The sequence below is a fragment of the Arvicanthis niloticus genome, chromosome 21, assembly GCF_011762505.2.
Source record: "Arvicanthis niloticus isolate mArvNil1 chromosome 21, mArvNil1.pat.X, whole genome shotgun sequence".
NCBI classification, from domain to species: Eukaryota; Metazoa; Chordata; class Mammalia; order Rodentia; family Muridae; genus Arvicanthis; species Arvicanthis niloticus.
In genome coordinates, this window is record NC_047678.1 from 26,727,532 (window position 1) to 26,750,741 (window position 23,210).

The following is a 23,210-nucleotide window of genomic DNA, read 5'->3' on the forward strand; positions in this document are numbered from 1 at the left end:
ACAAACCAATGACTCATTGAAATGAACATTTGCAAGCAAAGATGTGTGGACAAAAGGGTAGACTGTGGGACACACTGTGCACACACACCACCGCTTCCACTCCAAGATGTGTGTGTGTGTGTGTTTAAAATATTTTCTTTTGTGGGGGAGATTGCAAAGGTGGAGGGTGGATATAAACAGATGGCAATATGAGTGAGATTGGTGTGCATGATGGAAACTTCACAAAGAATCAATAAAACGTTAAAAAGAATTCCAAGAGGACAGCTGGGCTTGGTGGCAGTCATCTGTGAGCCCAGCACTTTGGTATTTTTTATTAGAATTATGCGAGCATGTTATGCGAGCATGCCGTTGGGTCTGGATTCTTTCACTTACTGAATGTCTTCACAGTTTATCCCTACTGCAGTATGTATCAGTACTTGATAATTTCTTATTGCTAAGTAATAGTCCATGGCATGGGCTACCACATCCCATTTATAGGCCACCCTTTCCTGGGCATTTGAGCTATTTGATTTCATCTTTGGGTTGTTATGAATAATGCAGCCATAAATACCCATGTACAAGTTTTCTGTGAGCATCTTTCATTTCTCTGTATAGGGACTGAACGTCTGCTCCATGGTTAACTCTGTGTTTGGTCACTGAGGAGCAGAGGCACTTATTTTCCATAGAGATTAACCATTTAAATTTCCTACGAGTGTGTATGTGTTTTTTTGTTTTTTTGTTTTTTTGTTTTTTTTGTTTTTTTGTTTTTGTTTTGTTTTTGGTTTTTTTGTTTTTTTTTTTTTTGTTTTTCGAGACAGGGTTTCTCTGTGTAGCCCTGGCTGTCCTGGAACTCACTCTGTAGACCAGGCTGGCCTCGAACTCAGAAATCCACCTGCCTCTGCCTCCCAAGTGCTGGGATTAAAGGCACACACCACCACCGCCCGGCAGTGTGTATGTTTTTAATTCTTGCATATTTTTTATTGCCACTTGTTACTATCTGATGTTTTGATTAATTATCCTACTGGATGTATAGGGGCATCATCTTGAAGTTTTTAGTTTTTCTTTTTACTATATATCTTTTTTAGATTATCTGGAGGGGGTAGAATGGATCTAGGAGTTAGGGGACAGAGGGGGAGTGAATACAATAGAAAACCAATGTACACAATTCTCAAAGAATTAATACAAATATTATATTTAAAAACATTTCTCGCCGGGCAGTGGTGGTGCACGCCTTTAATCCCAGCACTTGGGAGACAGAGGCAGGCGGATTTCTGAGTTCGAGGCCAGCCTGGTCTACTGAGTGAGATCCTGGACAGCCAAGGCTATACAGAGAAACCCTATCTCGAACCCCCCCACCCCCCAAAAAAAACATTTCTCCCTTCCCCCTCATAATTCTCTTTCTTGTTCCATGACCCCTCCAGACATGTATAAATACACATGTAGGTATAGATAAAGGCACATATTTTTTTAAAGTAAATGTTATTGATTATTTGGGAATTTTTAAAAAAAGACTAATTTACTTATTTTATGCTTGTGAGTACACTGTCAGTCTCTTCAGACACACCAGAAGAGGGCATCAGATCCCACTGCAGATGGATGTGAGCCACCGTGTGGTTGCTGGGGATTGAACTCAGGACCTCTGGAAGAGCAGTCGGTGCTCTTAACCACTGAGCCATCTCTCCAGCCCTGGGAATTTTATATAATGAATTCCAATCACATTTACTTCCCAGTCCTATCAGGTACAGCCCCCACTATTGTGACCTCCTCCAAAACAGCAACAACAACAGCAACAATAATGCCCAAGTTTAATTTGTGTTGCTCATATATTCACTGGAGCATGCTCAAACTTGCAGTGGCCAGCCCTTTGAAGATGACTGAGTCCTTTCTCTACCCCACCCCCACAAGATGCCATTAACTGTTAGGCATCCTTAACACAATTTTTGAGAGTTCTCTTCAATGGCTTCCTGTCTACACTGTTTCTTTCTGGAGGTAAAGGGAGAAAGGTTGTATCGGAAGCCATCTATGCTCTTCATTCTCAATTGTGAGTCTATGGTCATCAATGTTAGTGCAGAACAAGCTTTCTTGCCTTTTAGTCAGTGGCAACAGGAATCATGGATTTCCACATGGTTTCTGGCTAGAGCATGCACCGTGGACGTGGGCCATGGATCGTGGATTTAGGTGGCTACACAGTCCACAGACATTGCCATGGCCTTCCATGGTAACATGGGCACTGGACATCAGCACCACCCTCAAGCCCAGCACCAACGGTAGACATCAACATGGCCTCAGATGGCAGCACAGGCCACACAAATCAACAAGGCATTCTGTAGCAGCACGGACCATGGACAGCAACTTGGCCTCTAGCAGGAACACAGTCCACAGGCATCCACACAGCTTCTGGCTGCAGCATGGACCACGGACATTGACATGGATTCCGGTGTCACATGGATCATGAACATTCCCATGGTCTTCAGTGGACATGGCCCTGGGCAGCGGTACAAACCACTGACATTATCACGGCTCTCGGCATCAACACGAGCCACAGACATTAACACAGCTCTCACCTGTAGCAAGGTTCATGTATTTTAAAACCTAGGTTCTGTATGCATATAAGAGAAGACAGATTTAAAAAAATTTTTTGAGACAAGTTCTAATTAAATATCCCTGGCTGTCCTGGAACTATCTGTCTAGACAGGACTTGTTTCAAACTTGGAAGAGAGGCACCTGCTTCTGCCCCTGAGTGCTGAGATTAAAGGCACATACAACCAGATCTGATATTTTTAACATTTTTGAGAGTAATACTGTTCAATATATTTTGTATGCTTATTGGTCATTTGTGTCTTAGGAGAACTGTCCGTTTTTATATCTTTTGCATATTTTAATTTATTCATTAGATTTTGGTGGGCGGGGATTAGAAGAACTTAAAAATACAATAACATAAGGCTAGTGAGCCGGCTAATTGGGTAGAGGCACTTGCATACAGGGTTAATGATCTGCGCTTCATTCTTGTATCCACAAGGGGGCAGGAGAGAGCTGATTCCCCAGCTCGGAGCCTGTCCTCTGCCCACAAGGCTGTCTGTGGGCACCTCATATGTACATACTCACAACAGCACCTCACGTGCGTCTAAAATAATAATAAATGAATAAAAATTAAATTGCAATTTAAAATACAATATAAAAGACAAATGGCAATACAAAAGCCTTAAGAATCCATTCTGTCCAATAGTCCTGTAGACACTTCGTAGGAAATAAACACATTTTGAAAAAAAAAAAAAAGCAGTACCATCAGCTCCTAGAAAGCAGGCTTTAGAACAAGAACTGCAAAGCTATTTTGAGTAAGAAAGTCGTCCTAGGTAGATGCTGGGTCAGTTGCCTTTAATCCCAGCACTATGGAGGCAGAGATAAGTAGATTTGTGAGTTTCAAGGCCAGCTTGGTCTACATAGTGAATTCAGGATATCCAGGACTGTATAGAGAAAGTTTGTTTAAAAATACAACAACAAAAAGCATTTCTACTCCACAGTGTTCCATTGGAGTTACAGTTAACCCCAGGCATGCCTTGTTTTTGCCTCACATGCTCTGTTTTCTTTCACCATGCCACTGGCTCAGAAGTAGAGCAGGGGCTTCACAACATCCCCATATTTAATTAAAATTTTTAAATACCTCAGGGGCTGGAGTGATGGCTCAGTAACCACTGACTGCTCTTCCAGGGGACCTGATTCAATTCCTAGCACCCAGAGGACAGCTTACAACTGCCTATAATTCCAAGATCTGACACCCTCACAGACACACATGCAGGCAAAACACCAATGCACGTAAAACAAACTAAACCATAAAAAATTTAAATATCTCATTTTCTTTTGCATGCATGCAGAAGCTAGATTTAAAAATATGTGTGTATCTATATGCATGCGTGTATTTATATATGTGGAGAAGTTATGAAACATAAAGTATATATTTTACATTTACTAACATATAAATTAATAAAATTCACAATATTTTGTCCTGAACAACAAATAAAGTTTTTGTTTGTTTGTTTTTATTTTTTTGAGAAAGGGTCTCTCTATGTAGTCCTGGATGGCCTGAAACTCACTATGTAGACCAGGCTGGCCTTGAGTTCACAGAGATCTGTCTTGCCTCTGCATCCCAAGTGCTGGGATTAGAGCAAATACAATTTTTTGCTTGCATGTTTAATCCCTTTGTAGAACAACTGAGTCAGGGACCCCCAGTAGCTCATGGGCCCGTCTATTATTTTTTTCTTTGTCCCTTTTAAAAAAGTAAATAAAAAAAATTAGACATGTACTACAGTACATCCTTTCTCTTCCCCTCCAACCCTTCCTGTGTTCTCCTTGCCTGGCTCCATCTCAAATTCATGGTTTCTTCTTTGTTACACACACACACAGTGTGTGTATATGTATATGTGTGTGTGTGTGTGTGTGTATGTGTGTGTGTGTATATGTATATGTGTGTGTATGTGTGTATGTGTGTGTATATGTATATGTGTATGTGTGTGTGTATGTGTGTGTGTGTATGTGTGTGTGTGTATGTGTGTGTGTGTGTGTGTATGTGTGTGTGTGTGTATGTGTGTGTATGTGTGTGTATGTGTGTGTGTGTGTATGTGTGTGTGTATGTGTGTGTGTGTGTATGTGTGTGTGTATGTGTGTGTGTATGTGTGTGTGTCTGTGTGTGTGTGTATGTGTGTGTGTATGTGTGTGTGTATGTGTGTGTGTATGTGTGTGTGTCTGTGTGTGTGTGTATGTGTGTGTGTATGTGTGTGTGTGTGTATGTGTGTGTGTATGTGTGTGTGTGTGTGTATGTGTGTGTGTGTGTATGTGTGTGTGTGTGTGTGTGTGTGTGTGTGTGTACATAAATACAACCTACATACTGAGGCCATTTGGCATTCCTTGTATGTATGCTTTTTTATTTTTTATTTTTTGACTAAGCACTCAGTACTGAATAACCAATTAGAAAGTTTATCTCTGAAGAAGACTGTTTTTTCTTTTTCCTCTCTGTCATTAACTGCCTGTAGTTTTTCATCTAGGTGTGGGCCTTGTGAGATTTTCCTTAAAGTCACAGTAGTCTGGGGGAAGGGGAGAGCAGGCAGAGGCAGCAAGAGAAGTTGAGACAGAAAAGGAGGGGCAAAAAGGAAGAAATAAATTCTGCTACGAAGCTGGACTCCAGACTGTCATTCTCAGTGTGAGGAGGTGTCATTCATAGGGTTGACACACCCACAGGTTTAAGGGGTTTAGTCTATGAAGGTCCTGCTGGACATCAGAGTCCTCCATTCCATCAGGGGCTAGCCTATGACAGTCCCCCTGGACATCAGATTCCTCTATCCCATTAGGGGCTAGCCTAGGGCAATCCTCCCAGACATCAGCTTCTTCATCTCATCAGGGGTCAGTCTGTGGCCCTCCAGGGCCCTTCCACATAGATACAGAACATGCACACAGTGGGACTCACAAGGAAGTCGATGAGGTGTCCAGTTGACAAGGACCCTCTTCAGTGCGATCTGCTCAGTGGACGAACAGCATCCTTGTGGTTTGTTTGGAAGTGTCTAAAAAACAGATCCTCTATGGTCATTGTCTTGGTCACTGTTCTTTTGCTGTGAAGAGATGCCATGGCCACCAGAACTCTTAGAAAAGAAAGCATTTAATTGGGGCTTGCTTATAGTTTCGATTTACTCCATTACCATGGTGGGGAGGGTGGTGGTACACAGGTAGACGTGGTGCTGGAGAAATTGAAAGTTCTTGATTTGGATTCTCAGGTAGCAGGAAGAGAGAGACACTGGGCCTGGCATGGGCTTTTGAAACCTCAAAGCCCATCCCCAGTGACAGGCTTCCTCCAACATGGTCACACTTACCCCGGCAATGCCACACCTCCTAATCCTTTCGGGTGGTGCCACTCCCTAAGCATTCAAATACTTGAGCCCTTGGAGGCCACTCTTATTCAGACCAGCACAATCATCTTTCATAATTTGGTTCTCTGAAACACTGAGCTTCAGTGTGCTAAAGGTCACCTTGCCGGGCAGCCTCCTGCAGAAGGATGTGGGATGCATTCCCAGAAGCCCTGGTCAGGGCCCTGTAGGAGGTCCATAGCTAGCGTTCAGGGGCTGGAGTTTGTCTGGTGGGCCTGGCAGGGAGGGTACAGCCCCCCTCGCTGCTGCCAGGGCCAAGCTGCTTCCTTAGCGGTGACTCAGGAGCAGGCTTGCCAGAACCTTCCTATGAGTTGTTAGTGTAGCTCATTATCAGATCTATGAATCGTGGAACACTTCCCTTTATTCTGTGGGTAGACTGTCTGACAGCGTGTGACACACAAGCACGACAGACCTGAGTTTGGATCTCTGCCACCTACATAAAAAAAAAAAAAAAAAAGAAAAAGAAAAAAAAAAAAAAACAAAAACCCAGTAAGGCGGCATACCTGTGATCCTGGTGTTGCAGGAGGCAACGCCAGGAGGAGCCCATGCCTCGTGCATAGGGGTGAGGCTAGCTCTTCAAGACGCTCGTGTCCTCTGGGTATGTCCTCTGAAACATGGTTCTGGGTCACATGCTAGTTCTATTTTTATTATTTTTTTAAAGACTCTTCCATATTGTTTCCCATATGGCCGTCCCAATTTTTCTTGACACCCATACCCACACTTTCTGTCCCTTGTCTTTTGGATGATCAGATGTCAGGTGATGGATGGATGGCTCATTGGGATTCTGGTTCCCAGACGACTAGTGATATTCACTACCTTTCTGTGTACCTGTTGGCCAGCTACATGGTTTGTTTTATTTTTTATTTTTTTGGAAAAAAAAATGTCTTTTTAGGTCTTTTGCCCACTTTTACCTTTCTTTCCCCCCGCCCCCTGATTTTTAAGACCAGGAACTTTTTCATTCACAGTTTTAGTCTGCTCAGAGTCTCTCGTGCTTCTGTATGCATTTTAGTAGGAATCTTTTTTTAAATGCTTAGAACATTCCCATTATATTTTGAAATGTTGAAAAAAAATTTTTTTTAAAAAAGAAAAACCTCATTTTTAGAAATATTGTATTAAGGGCGAAATGTCACTTCAGGAACTTGAGAAAAAATTCTAATATTGGATAAAGCTTTTAAAAAAATAGGAAGAGATGCAATTAAAAAGGCTCACAAAGCAGCTAAAATGATCTCACAGTTTAAAAAAATGTTATTTAATATGGAGCAACTGAGTTTCTTGGTACCAATTACAGACAAAAGTTTTTAAGAATCTATGGAGGGTTTGCTGGGACCATGATTAGGCTAACATGCTCTTGTGTGTAGCCTGCAGCCTGACTGAAATATGAAAGGTGAACACCGGGGGTCCATTTGAAATGTCTGCCGCAGGAAGGTGTTTTGAAGGCTTGTTCGGGAGTTGGTAGAGCTCTTTTTGAAAGGCTGTGGCATCTTTAGTGGGTGGTTCTTAGCTGGAGGAAGTAGATCCGTAGGGGGTGGGTCTTAGCTTGAGGAAGTAGGTCGGTCGGGGTCAGCCTTTGAAGGTCGTAGTAGCCTGGCTCCTGATTTCTGTTGGTTTTTGTATCCTGATCTGCACAGTGGTGGCAGCTTCTACCACGCAGTCCCCCTGCCAGGAACTGAGCTGCCCTGCCATGCCTTCTCTGCCATGATGTACTAAAATGGTAAAACCTAAAAATCCTAAAATAGGATCTGTCTGTGTAACCCAGACTGGACTTGAACTTATATTTCTGCCTCGACCCCTATAGTTCTAGGATTACAGGTATGCAACGCTGTGCCTGACTTTTTTTTTTTTTAAAGCTTTCTGGAAAAAATAAGTAGTAACCTAAGCTGTATGTGCAATTATTGCAATATAATAATATGTGTACTGAGAAGCAATTATTCAGTCTGGGTATGACTAGGGTAGGGCCTAGCATTCAGCTTTGTCTATTTGATGATCTAATTTGTCACCAAAGTGTCCCAGAGTGGCCAGGAAGCTACATAGCTGTACTAGAGCAATGCTTCTTCTGCCTTTGAATTTGGAAGCTCAGTGAGTGGTGGCAATGCTAAGGAAATAAGCTGCAACTATTTAACTGACACAGTGTCAACATTTTCATTTTATTTTATATTTTGGGATAGATGGTCAAGTAGCTGGGGCTGGCCTTGAACTCTTCATCTTCCTGCTTTTATCTCCCGTATGCTAAGACTACAGGCACGTGTCGCCACATCTGGCTCAATATTTATTTATTAACATCATCTTCACCACCACCATCATTATTTTGAGCTGGAATCTCTCTGTGTAGCCCTGGCTGTCCTGGAACTCACTATGTAGACCAGGCTGGCCTCAGAGTCACAGACATCTTCCTTGCCTCTGCTTTCCAATTGCTGGGATTACAGATATGCACGCACAACTATACCCAGCTCTATATTTGTTTTTGAAAATTGTTTTAGGGAAATATTTTAACAAACTATTAGCAGTATAAAATATTTATAACATAAAGTGTATGCCATAGGCCATTTCTAGAACACAATAGTACAGTTTTATAATTGTATCTACGATACACATTTTACCTATAAAAAAAAATCCCTTTCTGGGACCCCTTTGTGTATGAAACAGAAAGGTCTTGGACTTGGATTTTCCTGCCTGGATCAGTTTCTCTCTGTCAGTCTCCAGGCTGTGTCAGAAAATGCACAGAACGCCAAAGATAATAATATCACATCTGAATTTTCTTTGAAAGTAGCTATAACATAGAGGACTCATTCTTGGGGGCTTGGGAGACAACTCAGTAAACATTTGCCTCACAAGTCTGAGGGCCTGGACTCCCATAAATAAAAGCCAGCTGTGATGTGTGGTAGTGTGTGCCTGCAATTCCAGTGACAATGAAACTGGGGGGGGGGGGTGTCAGCGATCATGTGTGAACTCACCCGAACAAACACAGAAGCAGATGTGTGCATGTATGTGTGCTTATGTGTGCGAGCACACCCCCACAAACACACACACACACACAGATAGACACACACACAGATACACACAGACACACAGACACACAGACACACAGACACACACACACACACACAGATAGACACACACACAGATACACACACACAGATAGACACACACACAGATACACACACACACACAGACACACAGACACACACACACACACACACACACACACACACACACACACACAGGTGGTGGTGCATCTGTGACCCTGGAGCTGGAACAACAGAGATAGGCAAGTTCCTGGAGCTCATTGGCCAGTGTGTTTAGCCAATTCATGAGCCTCACGTTTGAGAGACCCTATCTCAAAAATATTAGATACAGCCATGAGGTTACCTAATGCTGGCCTCTGGCTTCACACAGCCGTGTGCGGTGCTTGCACACACACAAATAAAAATGCAAGCACATAAATGAGCGAACCAATTCCTTACTTTACAAAAGGCTGCTTCCCGAGGTTTACCATCCAGCAGGAGCAGTAAGCATGAGTCTGACTTGAACTTGGACCTTTCCTTTTCTAACGTCTTCATAACATGGCTGTAACTGAACTCAGAGTGTTTCTGGGTTGCAATAAAAATAGCATTTATACAGTCTTAAAGAGTATTATTTTAGAGCAGCTAAATGGTAAAAATCATTCTTAGCACTGAGTTTTCTATGCTCCAACTTTTTGTTTTGTTTTTCAAGACCTGGTTTCTCTGTATAGTCTTGGCCGTCCTAGAACTCACACTGTAGACCAGACTGCCCCCCAAGTCAGAGATCCTCCTGCCTCTGCCTTCTGAGTGCTGGGGCTAAAGATGGGTACCAGCTATGTTCCAAGTTTCAAAAAAGTTTTTAAAAAGTTTTAAAGGTTTGTTTCATTTTAAATCATGTGTATATGTGAATGCAACTCCAGCAGAGTCCAGAAAAGAGTGGCAGATCCCTTAGATCTGGGGCAACAGAAAGTTCTGGGCATTGAAGGACATGGGCATTGGGCACCAACTTGAGTCTTCTTAACCACTGAGCCATCTCTGCAGTGCCTCCTGTTGTAATTTAAATAAAGCCAGTATATGTTAATGAGAGGGTCTTTGCCATGGAATGCTGAGGACAGAACCCAGGCCTTCTCTTGTGCTAGGAAAACACTCTGCCTCTGAACTGCCTCCCTAGATCCTGATGGCTTTGAAAACAAAACAAAACAAAACAAAACAAAACAAAACAATGACTTGTTGGTGCTGGCTGTGCCGGTGCACACCCTTAATTCCAGCACTCGAGAAGCAAGCAGATCTCTGAGTTCAAGGCCAGCCTGATCTACAGGAAGTAGTGTTCCAGGATAGCCAGGGCTGCACACACATCAAAAAACAGAACACACAAAAACAACAAAAGAAGACTTGTGACTTAGTATGTACACTAAATTTTTTAGAAGTTTTTAAGTTTTTTAATGTATTAGGAAGAAAGAAACTTCCAAAAGAAGAAAAAAAATTAAAATTATCTTGCTTAAAAAATTAACTTTTAAAGTTATGATACAAAGTAATGGATTCTATTATGGTGCATTATGGTGTTGTCTTTGTTTGTTTTTTTGTTTTTTTTCTGTGTGTGTGTGTGTGTGTGTGTGATTAGAGGATAGTTTGCAGAAATCTTGGGATTAAGCTTGGGTTGTCAGGTTTGGCAGCAGATGCCTTTACCCAGTGAACCATCTCGCTAGCTCCATCTCGAGGTATAAAGAACTCTATTGGATCAATAATAAGAATATCAGCTTGGTCAGAAAGAGGATGAAAAGTGGTACAGCCTGGACTCGGAAGCTTCTGACAGCTCTAGGTCAACCAAAGGTCGTGAAAGTATGAAGAGCTATCAACCAGTTCCCATAAGTCTTTATATGGACAAGGTATAAATCTGGCAAGACTTCAAACTGGCTGTGAGGAAAGGCCAACTCTGGACTTCAGTGTTCTGCAGTATGTTACACACATCAGGCAGCGGCTAGCTCTGTGCAGTTTTGTCCTTTCTCAGTACCTTAGAGTCTTCTGCCTCCCAAGGCTTGGAGTCTCTCTTACTGGCTCCACTTTGTCTACATCATGGAGAGTTTTTATCTTTGCTTCACCTGGGAGTGAGTATCTTAGGTACTTTCTATTGCCATGACAAAACCACCATGATCAAAAAACTTAGATGAGAAAGCATTTAATTTGAGGGCTCACTGCTACAGAGGGTTCTAGTCCATGATCATCATCAGGGGGAGCATGGTGACAGGCAGGCAGGTGTGGCACTGGAGCAGTGGTGAGAGCCTACATCTGATCCACAAGCATGAGGCAGAGAAAGAGGACAGGGAAACTTGAACCCTCAAAGCCTGCCCCCAAGAACACACCTCCTTCAACAAAGCCACACCCCTTATCCTTCCCAAACAGTTCCACCAGCTGGGACTCAGGCTTTCAGATATATGAGGCTGTGGGAGCCATTCTCGTTCAAACCTCTATACTAAGTTTGAGAGTTCACAGCCTGGCCTCACTCCCAGTTTGCTGTCCCTGCTTCCTGTTTGCGGTGGAAGATGAGATTTTTCAACTTCTGGCTCCTGCCACTTGCTGCCATGCTTCCTCGGTGCCATGGTAACTCTTCTCCCTCTGGAACTATAAGCTCAAATAAACTCTTTCTTCCACAACTGACTTTAGGTCTTTGTGTTTTATCACAACAGAAAAGTCACTGCTGCAGCTGCCATCCTTGGGATCTGACCCCATGACATTTTCACCATTCACAACAAAGAAGTCACCAACCAACAAAAACCCTGTTACAGTCACTTCTTTCCTGCTGATGCCAGCAGCTACTAGTTTATTTATAGCTCTATAATTTGCCTCTCTTGGGCATTTTATATAAATTTTATATAACTCTGCAATATGTGTTTTTTTGTCTCTCATGTAACATAATGTTTTCAAAGTTAACTTATGCCACAGAACGTCTGTTTCTCACATTTATTCTGTCCCTCCTCTCTGTGTGAATGTGTGCATGTGTCACATGTACCACAGGGTGTATATGGGGGTCAGATGACAACTTTTTTTTTTCTCCTGTTAAAATGTTTTCTGAGAATTTTGTGCAGTGTATTTTGACCATACCCCCTGACTTCTCCCATATCCATCCCCCTTTTCTAGCTAACTCAAATGTGTCCTTTTTCCCACCATCAGCACAAGTACAATTTGTGCTGCCAGTGTACCCTTGGATGTGTGACCTCCACTGGAGGGTAGTCACCTCACCAGGCTGCACCTTAAACTCTCTGTCTCTCTGTTTCTGTCTCTGTCTCTCTCTTTCTCTCTCAGCAGCTAACAGTCACCAATAGCTCTTTAGCCAGAGGTGGGACTTCATGCCTGTGTCCTCTCTGTATGCTGGAATCTTGTCTGATGCAGGTTCTGTACATACTGTCTCCACTGCTGTGACCTCATGTGTGCAGCTGCTATGCTGTGCCCAGAAACACTGCTTACAGGCAAGTCATCTGTCACCCCCAGGGCTTATCATCAATCTGCTCCTTCTATTTAAATGACCCCCGAGCCTTGGGAAGAGGGGCTACGAAATAGATGTCTTACTTAGGGCTTAGCCTTTTCCAGTTTATTATCCTTTGCACCTTGACCAGTTGTGTGTCTCTGTGGTAATGTCCATCAGCTAAAAGGAAGAAAGCTTCTCTAATGAGGGTTGAGAGATGCACCGCTCTGGGGGGTTCAACAAGCCATTCGGAGTCAGTTTAACAGTATGTCCATTTAGTAGAGTTATTAGTGGCAGGTTCTCCTGTCCGGCCTATGGCTTGTCTAGCCATATGTTCATGGCCCCAGTAATTGGTGCCAGGTATGGATTTCAACTTGTGAAGTGAGCCTTAAATTCAGTACGAAAGCGATTGGCTACTCTCATGATACTTATGTACTAGTGGGCATCTCTTGACAGGCCAGTCATTGTTGTAGGTCACAGGGTTCACAGCTTGGCAAGATTGGTGATTTCTTTTCTCTTCCTTCCAGTGCGCCATGACAGTTAGAGAGAATGGGTGGTGCTTCCATGTGGGCACCAGCCTTGATGTCTCTGTTCTGTCACTCAAGGCTTGTGACATCTTTAGCAACTGGGTCTTACCAAGATATGGAGGCAGCTAAGAGTGTTGGCAATATCCTGTAATGTTTGGAGGTCCATGTGGGTCACTTGCCAACAACTTTAAAAGATGTAACACATACCCAGCAATGGGCTTTTGTTATCCTTTTTTTTTTTTTTTTTGTTGTGTCTAGTAGGACATTTTGTAGGGGTAATTCTATTTAAACTTGTATGTGTGTATGTGTGTATTTTGTGTGTATGTTGTATATGTATATATTTTAGAAAGCTTCTCCATATGACTTTTCAAAATGTCTTAGTGTTGGTTATCCCTTCTGTAGTCTTTCCTCTCCCTCTCCCTCCAGTATGTCTCCCAGAGGGCAACCTGTGGGACTCTGGGAATTGACCTCAGGTCATTAGGCTTGGGGGCGAGTGCCTTTGCCCACTGAACCACATGCCCAGCTCACTTCTCTGTGACCTTTTTTGTGACAAGGTTTCACTATGTAGCACAGTTTGTCCTCCCTGACTCAACCTCACCAATTCTGGGATGATAGGTACATTACCTCAATGCCATCTTTTTTTTTCATGGACTCAACAGACTGTTTCCTCCCAACCAAAGGACTTTTCTTGTAGCTCATCTGGTGCAGGGATGGAGCAGGATAGAAAGCTAGGCTCCAACGTGGAGGAGGAGTCATTAAGGGGAGAGGTCATTATGTTTCTCCCGCTACTGAGGGGGAGGAACTTGAATGCCACAGCCGAGAGGGAAACACTGGTTAGGTCTACCTCTGAGGAGTTCTAATTAGACTTTAGAAAATATCTCTTAGTGCATAAGAATTGTAAGGGCCAGGTAGTATATTAGGCTTAATGAATGTTCAGTCTCTATTTGCAATAACCTTGCTATACAGGCCATAATATTCTGACCTCTGTCCTAGAAGACAGCAGGCGAGAAAACTGAATTGGAGGTTGTATTAGTTCTGTGCTATGAGGCGGCGCTCACGAGTGATCATACCAAGTGCTTGGTAGTAGTCAGAGAAACTGCGTATCTCATATATTGCTCTAGAAATAAGAAACTCAGTCTTTTAATTCCAACTTCAAAAAGCAGGAAAGGTCCCAGGATTGTGTCATGGGATGCCTGGCTCTGCATAGATATAGACATCCTGGTTTGGAGGTGCCAGGACCTATGGGGATGGAGAAGTCTTCCCCTAAGGAGAGGAAGAAGTGTAGGGTCTGAACCCCTGGTGTAGGGGTGTCTCTGTGGCATGACAATCACTGAGACTCACAAAATTAGGTCAGGTATTTATTTAGGCATTGGAGCCAACTCTTTGTGCTGTGGGCCTTTAGATGGATAGGATTTCGATGTGGAACTCTGGTTGTCTGGAAACAACTTCATATTGAACCTGCAAAATGTCATCGTTCTTGAAGGTAAAGGTGTTTTCGACAGACTGGACCACACAGAGTGTGTTGCATATTTGATTGAAGAATCGACGGCAATTCCACATGCGAACCCAGGCCTGGAGCCTGACAGCTGCCTCTTCCTCGATGACGTATATCCTCAGCAGGGCCAGCCGCCGTTTAAGTACCTGTCTGTGGAGAATGTTCCTCCACCAGCACTGAATCACCCAGACATTGAGGGCAGCAGCCAGCAGAGTTTGCCTCACCAGGAATCCGCGCCACAAGGCCTGAATCTTCCTGGCTGCTCGGGTCCTTTTTATTCTTGAGTCCTTGGGTTGTTTTAAAGGAAGAAGCTAACCAAGCAAAGGACAGGATGCTCAGTGGATGGGTAGAGTTTTGTTGTCTCTACCTCTGTCTTGTCCATGGCTATGGCCATAGCTGCTCATCTTCTGAGCCACAGTGGCTTCCTCTATAAGGCGAGGTATGCTTGTTTTGTGGCGTTCACAGGGGACTCAGGGGAAGACTTTCTGATCCTGAAGACCTCATGAGGTCCTCATAAGGAAGAACCATTACAGACTGAGACTCAGTTCTAAACCAGACCACAATTCTGCAAGGTGTCATGTTTCCCTAAGTATTCTCCGCCCTCATCTCACTTCTACCTTCTCAATGATGCTGACTTATGGCAACTCTTGACTACCTTCTTAAGGCAGTGACTTACCTTCCTCTGTCCTACGCACAGTTAATTCTGCATAGGGATGGGATTTAAGGCACAAGAGAGTAATACTGAGCCTGCTGAATGGGAGTAAAGATGCCGCCTCTATTTCTACAAACACTGAGGCCAAGGATCAGGGGCTTCTGGGTCAATTACGGTCCTGGGTAATACCTACCTTTGGTCGGGTCGTTTTCTCTTGTTGGTGGACTTTAGGTTTAGGCTTCTGCAATTAAAATGGGGGGGGGTGTAAGTAAAAGCCAACACCCATGCAAACATCCCTGTGTCCCAGCTTCTCCAGGGCCCCCTACAGTAGCTTGGGAATTCCCTCTGCCAAGTAGTATCCACCCCCAACCTGTAGTCAGTGAATCTGATAGTCTTACAATGAACAGAGAGCCCATGGCAAGGAGCAGGAGCTCAGGTGATCATTCCCTTTTGGTTGCTGCTCATCCAACTCGAGCAGGGACAGGATGGCTGATGGGGAGGATTGCCGTGATGTCATAAGGCCAACTATGACCCAGGGACTAGATGGCTTTCTCCAGTATCACAGGCACTGGATGAAGGAAAACCATCTTTCTGTTTCTAGCCAGGGATGGACTAGAGTCCTTAGGGTGTGAGTTTTCTTGCTCTAAGGATGAACTATGGTTTGGCTATATCAGGCACATTCTGTCGTTGGCCTTTGAGGGCAGTAGCTCACATGACAAAAGGATACATGTATCTCTAAAAAAAAAAAAGGTGCGGGCTGGAGAGATGGCTCAGTGGTTAAGACCACTGACTGCTCTTTCAGAAGTCCTGAGTTCAATTTTCAGCAACTCCATAGTGGCTCACAGCCATCTGTAATAGGATCTGATGACCTCTTCTGGTGTGTCTGAAGACAGCTACAGTGTATTCATATACAATGAAATAATTCTTTAAAAAAAGGTACATGTGCCTCTGACATTCCACTCTCTGCATTTCCCTTGGGATGGGGAAAGTCCTTTAAATGGATGAAGAATGTGTGGGAAGCATATCTTGTTTATTTCTTTATTGCTGTGGCAAAATACCTGGAGAATTTTAAAGAAGGAGGAAAGATTTTTTTTTTTTTTTTTTTAGAAATTCTTAAAAAAAAAAAAGAAAAAAATTCTTAATGATGTATTTTATGTCTGTGTTTTGCCTGTATGTATGTTTGTGCACCCCGTGCAAGCCTGGTGCCTACGGGGGGGTCAGAAGAAGGCATTAGGTCCTCTGGAACTGGAGTTACAGATGTCTGTGAGTCCAGTGTTGGTGCTGGGACTCCAACTCGGGTCCTCGGCAAGAGCAATAAGTACTCCTAAGTGTTGAGTCATGTGCTGGCCAGTTTAATGTCAATTGGACACAAGCTACAGTCACTGGAGAGGAGGGAGCCTCAATTAAGAAAATGCCTCCATAAGATTAAACTGAGCCAGAAGTGGGGTGGGAAGGATGGGGTAAGGGAGTGGGGGTGGTGGCTTCATGAGTGAGTTCTAAAACAGCCAGGGCTACACACAATGAAACCCTGTTTCAAAAACAAAACAAAACAAAACAAAACAAAACAAAACAAAACAAAACAAAAGGAATGGGGCTGGAGAGATGGCTCAGTAGTTAAGAGTACTGACTGCTCTTCCAGGGGTCCTGAGTTTAATTCCCAGCAACCACATAGTGGCTCACAAACATCTGTAATGGGATCTGATGCCCTCTCCTAGAGTGTCTGAAGACAGCTACAGTGTAGTCATATATAAATAAATAAATCTTAAAAAAAAAACAACAAGCAAACAAAAATATTGGGTTGTAAGGCACTTTCTTAATTAGTGATTGTTACGGGAGAGCCCAGCCCATTGTGGGCATGACCACTCCTGGGCTGGTGGTCCTGGGATCTATAAGAAAGCAGACTGAGCAGGCCATGTAGAGCAAGCCAGTAAGCAGCACTCCTCCATGGCCTCTGCAGCAGCTCCTGCCTCTAGGTTTCTGCCCTGATTGAGTTCCTGTCTTGACTTCTTCAGTGATGAACTATGATGTGCAAGCGTACGCCAAGTAAACACTTTTCTCACCAACTTGCTCTTGGTCATGGTGTTTTATTACAGTATTTTAAAAAATTTATTTATTTACATTTATTTATTCATGTATTTATATTTTTTTGTGGTCTTAAGGTATCAGGAACCATCTAGGAGAGGGTAATACTAATGGATGACTTTCCTGAGATGGTCCACCATTTTTGCATGGACTTCCCGGGATGAGGCCTCCTGAGGTAAGGCCCTAGAGACTTTGTCTCAGGATTGATTCTTGTTATTGATATGCCTTTCCTGTGGTTATTAATTAATATAACAGTTCCTGGGCATTAGCCCACCCTACTGAGCACATTTTCTGCAGATCAACGGAGACGCGCTCTTTTGTAGCAATGCTATGTAGACAAATAGATGATTTCTTAATTCCTAATAGTGATCCTATAGAATTCCTAAACTTATACAAGTGATTCTGAAACCCTCTATTAGAAAAACTATAATCGGGGCTGGAGAGATGGCTCGATGGGTAAGAACACTGACTGCTCTTCCAGAGGTCCTGAGTTCAATTCCCAGCACCCATATGGTGGCTCACAACCATCTATAATGGAATCTGATGCCCTCTTCCGGTGTGTCTGAAGACAGCTACAGTGTACTCACATACATGAAATAAATAAATCTTTAAAAAAAAAAAGAAAAAGAAAAACTATAATCAGGACTCTCTAATCCTTCATGTGTCACAAGCTATTTGGGCTAAGATAGAAAGCAGGCATGAGACAGATTTACGACTAAGGAAAACATTCCTCTAGGCTGTGAAACCATTATCTGATAACTAAAGGCCATAGACTGGGAATGAACAGTTTATTGTAGGTGCAAGGACGGAAGATAAAATATTGACTGGGTTTATCTAGACAAAACTTCAATACTAATGAGACACTAGGCAGATGATTTGCCTCTGACATACTGTATTAACTTAGAGTTAAGAATTATAGTTCTAAACTTTTAATGAACCTGTGGAGCTAGTGGCACACTATGTTTAGTTAACTAGTCTTAATGGAAACACATTTAAACATATTAGTTGTTACTTCTCATTCAATTTATGATTTGAATTTGTTTGAACTTGTGAACTTTTGGGGGAAAAGATGCTTGGAAGGCCCATGTGATCATGTGTCCTGAGAAAGTATACTAAGAACTGAGGACAATGACAAGAGAGACAGGTTCCCCTCTCTTTTTCCTTTCTCTTAGAAATAAAGATTAGACACTCTTTTCAAAGTGTTTGTTTTTTTCTGAGATCTTCCCTAGCTGGCAAGGAGTCAGTGAACTCCCAGACTTAGGGCTTGGGCCAGGGAGGACCTGTGGGGGGAACAGGCAGAGAACAAACAACCTCTTTACCTACATCCCCTACCCTCCTCACTGTTTAACAATTGAGTGTTAATCACCAGAGGCCTGCAGCTTCTGGCCTGAGAGTAACTTAGAGTTAAGACAGGTAAATGCTGTTTTATAATAAAGCAACTTTACTCTCACAAAACCTAGTTTTGCCCTCCACCAATGCTCTCCCTTCAGCTGCCTTCCAGAGAGAGGACCCAGCCTGAGTATACTCCCTGCACCTCGGGTTTTGTGTGTGTGAGAGACAAGCATTGCACTACTGAACTCAATCCCCGGCCCAGGGGGAAAGGTTTATTTCAGTTTACAGTTTCAGAGATTTCAACCCAGAGTCTACTGCCTTCATTGCTTTTGGGAACTGGTTCTCTCCTTTCACAGTGTAGGTTTGGAGGATCAAACTCGGTCATGAGGTTTGGCAGTAAGCCCCTTTAGCAGCTGAGCCATCATGTGGGCTCATTCCATCACTTACAACCTGACAGAAGGATGTGGCAGAGTAAAAAGTTTACCTTATGTCAGGGAAAGGATGGGAAAAGTGAGGGAGAGAGTTCAGGACAAGACACACACACACACACACACACACACACACACCCCTTTTGGGTCTGGAGAGATGACTCACTAAGAGCACTGCTGCTCTCCCAGAGGTCTTGAGTTCAATTCTTAGCACCCACATGGTGACTCACAACCATCTATAACTGTAGTCCCATCAGGTCCAATGCCCTCTTCTGGTGTTCAGTTGTACACATAGAGAAAACATCCATATACATGAAATATAAATAAATCTTAAAAACAGAAGGCATCAGGTAACCTGGACCTGGCTCCATGGACAGTCATGGGGTGATACTTCACAGCCAAACATAACAGAGGGTGAGCCTGGTGGGGCTGAGGAGGGTTGGGATGGAGGGGCTCAGCGAATTTGTAGCCGCCTTTTCTGCTGATGTCGCCCAACTGGTCCTCTTGTAGCTATGATACCCCTGTTCCCAGCTGAACCTTTAAAACAAGCTATTCCAGCCTGTGTTGAATATTTCTTTCGACAATGATTTTCTAAAGAGAAGCCATTATACAAAAGAATGGTGTCCTCATCACTAGAGTAAACTGTTTCAAAAGGTCAGATAGTTTTCTAGGCTGATGCCAAACCAGCATTAATGATCAGTCCCCATTGCCACCTCTGGCTATATCTCCTCGTTTCAAGGCATTGCTCATTCTCTTCTGACTTGGGCCAGGTTCAATCCCTCCCTAGGCAACTTGGTTTGACTCCCTCACTCCTGTACCAGGTGGTCTGTTAATTACTGTAGGTTGTGTGACTTACATGACTCTGACCACTTGTGAGTCACTCTCTAATTTACCCTTTTCTATCATTTTTTAAAAAGATGTATTTATTTTATGTATATGAGTGCTCTATCTACATGTACACCTGCCTGCCAGAAAAGGGCATCAGATCCCATTACAGATGGTTGTGAGCCACCATGTAGTTGCTGGGAATTGAACTCAGGACCTCTGGAAGAACAGTCAGTGCTCTTAATCGCTGAGCCATCTCTCCAGCCCCCCCCCCCCCGCTTTTTCATGTTTCTTGTATTCACTACCCTGTCTTTCCTCTGCAATGTTCAAAGATCACCTTCCTCTTCCCTCTTCTCTTCCTTTCTTTTCTTTCTCCTACTCCACACTCAATCATGCATTCTTTCATGTAATGATCAAAAATAGTTACAGAAACAGCTCAGGAAAACCAAGTTCATCATTCTCCCAGGTCATGGGAAAAGGTCCTTGGGTTCACAGGGGGATTTCCAGGTTTGATGAGAAGGCAGTTGAGAGAAGCAAGGAGAGAGGTTAGGTCTGGTCTTACTGCTTTTTCCATGGAGAGATCAGACAGGGCAGGCCATTAGGACTAGCTGGGTGGAAGTGTTGGAACCTTTGGAGTCAGAACTGTGCAAGGTCCTGGCACAAAGTACTGCATTCCTGAAGCTGGCTTCTAGTGTAAGGCCATGTATTAATCAGGGTTCTAGCAGAACTTATAGAATGGATCTCATATATACATACACACACACACACACACACACACACACACACACATATATATATATATATATATGCATATGCACTGTCTGGGATCTCTATAAAGGACTGTGTTTTGCTTCTCTTGAGTGGCTTGCCAGCAGCACTTGGGCACCCCAATGGTGAGGTAGACATGTAGCCGGACAGTACTTCATTCCAGATATGGTCAAATGGCAACCAAGAATAGCCATCACAGGTCAGTAGGCTATGAGATTAGATGCTTGGAACCTGATCAGAACTTGGCACCCAGAACAGCGGAGTTAGGAGCTAGAGCTGTCAGAAGGTGGTCAGGGAAAGCTATATAAATCTCGAGGGACCCCTCCCACCAGCTTTGTGCAGAGAAAAACCTGAACGAAGAGAGAGAGTGTCAGCAGAAAATTCCCCAGGGGAGCAGCCAGGAAAATAGTCTGAGATGAGAGCAAGCTTGGGTTGGCTGCTTGGGATGTTTGGTGACAGGTAGCGTGAATAAGTAGGATAGGAAACATGAACCCAGAACAGGAATGGAGAAGTTCTGGGCCTCAATCTACATTCTGATACCCTCTTTCTTCCCTCTTTCATCAATGTGCACAATGTGTCTTTCTTTATACTCTCCCCTTTTTGCAAGGGCCAGATGCACTGTAATGACCAGGGTAAGGATGAAATGTTTTCAAGGGTGAGCTGATTGTTAATATGTATTGTATACAAAGATGATGTTCCTTTTTTAAAAATGCCAAAGCTAGGGGCTGGAGAGAAATGGGTCAACAGTTAAGGGCACTGGCTGCTCTTACAGAAGACCTGGGATTGATTCCAAACATCCATATGATGGTTCACAACCATCTGTAACTCTAGTTCTACCAGGTCAGATACCCTCTTCTGGCATCTGAGGGCACCAGGCATGAAAGCGATACATATACATACATGCAGTCAAAACACCTGTATACATAAAAGAAACATTTTAAATTTAATTTAAAAATGTCTACCCTTGGTACCTGTGATGGCTATTCTTGGCTGTCAACTTGACCATATCTGGAATTAAATAAAACCCCGTTTCCCTGGGTACTGTGAGGGTATCTGTGAGGGAGTTCCAGTTAATTGGGTCATTTGAGATAGAAAGAAGACCCACCCTAAAACTGGGCGGCACCTTCTCTTGGCATCATACATAAAGAACAAGGAAGAAGGAAGCTTTTGCTTTTTGCCTGCTTGCCCTTGCTCACGATTTACTGACATCACAGCCTACTTCTTCAGGATTCTGACATATACTGAAGGCCAGCTGAGAAGTCCTGCCTGGTAACTCAACAACTCTGGGATTCTCGGACTTGCATCCATAAGCCACTCTAATAAACCTCCTTTGTATATACACAGGTTTATTCTGTTGGTTCTATTCCTCTAGAAAAGCCTGATTAATACAGTACCTGATTCCAAAATTAAAACAAAAACACATTAACACCCCCCCCCATACATACCCATGATCTGTGGGAAATTTCTAGGCCCTAGTCTGTCTTCAGCAACCCATTGAAAGGCCTGTGTCTTTCGTGCAAGGGGAAGCCTGCATCTTGTCTAGTTTCCTTTAGCTGTACCCTCTCCTACCCATAAGACTTTTGCTGTAACAGTTATACACTGAAATCAAAGTTCCCTCCTGTCCAATGACACCGAGAAGATGCAGAGACAGGGCCAAGCCAAACAAGGCCTTTGGACTATGGGGAAAGAGTTAAATCCGGGAGGCGCTGGAGGATGAGTGCCTCCGTATTGCACAGCTTAGAGGACATCATTTAAATGAGCATCAGTGATTCAGGGTCTCTGGAGTTGGTCACATGACATTTGAACCCTACAGCACCAATACCAATATTCCAAGCAACATTGCTAATCAGTCATAGATCCTGATCATTTAAACTTGAGGCCCTCATGTTCTCTGTCCCCAGGGAGGACTATGGACATTCTCTTCTGATTCTCCTGAACAAACTTATGCTTTAAGTCAACAGACATTTTCCTGACCTATTGTTGAAACTGAGACATCCAGCAGCTTGTCTCTTGTTCCAGAGACCCAAGAGACACCGATTAGGAGCAACCCTGGTCAGTTCTTCATCATATTGGGAGAGGTATGCAGTCTGATATCCTACAAATTTGTGATTCGAAAAAAATATCAACCTGAAGCTTTCGCTTGTTTCCTGTGACCTGATAGGAGCCCTGGAGCATGTTATGATTTTTACAAATGTAGTTATGATTCCTGGATGGACTGTTGGAGTTTTCGGTCAGCGTTGTGCAAATGGAGGTAACACTTCCGGATAAGCCGAGTTGAGTTCGCACCCGGAACTGCAGCTTCACAGCGACAGCATATACTCACCTCAGTTTGTAGCGCAACACCTCATGTAACTTCCTCCCCTGCAGCCTGGCCTTTGTCTCCCTCCACCAGCACTGAATGGTCCAAGCGCTGAGGGCGGCAAGCAGCAAGGTTCGGCGCACCAGTGTGCCTCGCCACCAGGCCTGGATCTTTACGCCTGCCAGGACGACGTTAGCAGGCAGCTGCTATATTTTGAAGAGAAGTGGCATGGAAAAGAAAGGACACTCGGTCCTCAGACATCCCAGCCTCAGAATACTCTGGGAAATCGAGAAGGTTCTCAGAGATCAGGGAAGGCATTCGGCATTACCTTTTTTGTCTTCTGCACTATCCTTTTTTTTTTTTTTTCTTTCTTTGAGACAGTTTCCCTGGCCACCTGGCTTTCCATGGAGCTGGGCTGGACAGTTTAGGACAATAGTCCTATGTTCTATAGA

At 43.5% G+C, this 23,210-nt stretch overlaps 1 protein-coding gene across 6 annotated transcripts in view; it reads right to left on the reverse strand.

The window, feature by feature from the left end:
* The window catches only part of Iqcf2 (IQ motif containing F2), a 39,286-nt gene that overhangs the window by 9,319 nt on the left and 6,757 nt on the right, over positions 1–23,210 (reverse strand). Inside the window, exons 1-3 of one of the 6 annotated variants that reach the window (XM_034484551.2) lie at positions 15,423–16,023; positions 15,218–15,265; positions 14,205–14,683 (exon numbers count right to left, since the gene is read on the reverse strand). In XM_034484551.2, the coding sequence (XP_034340442.1) occupies positions 14,276–14,683; positions 15,218–15,265; positions 15,423–15,440 (474 nt within the window). In that variant the 5' untranslated portion in view covers positions 15,441–16,023 and the 3' untranslated portion in view covers positions 14,205–14,275. Of the gene's footprint in view, positions 1–14,204; positions 14,684–15,217; positions 15,266–15,422; positions 16,064–22,782; positions 22,965–23,210 lie in introns of those variants that run through there. The other 5 variants (XM_076917441.1, XM_076917442.1, XM_076917440.1 and 2 more) reach the window with 5 other exon arrangements.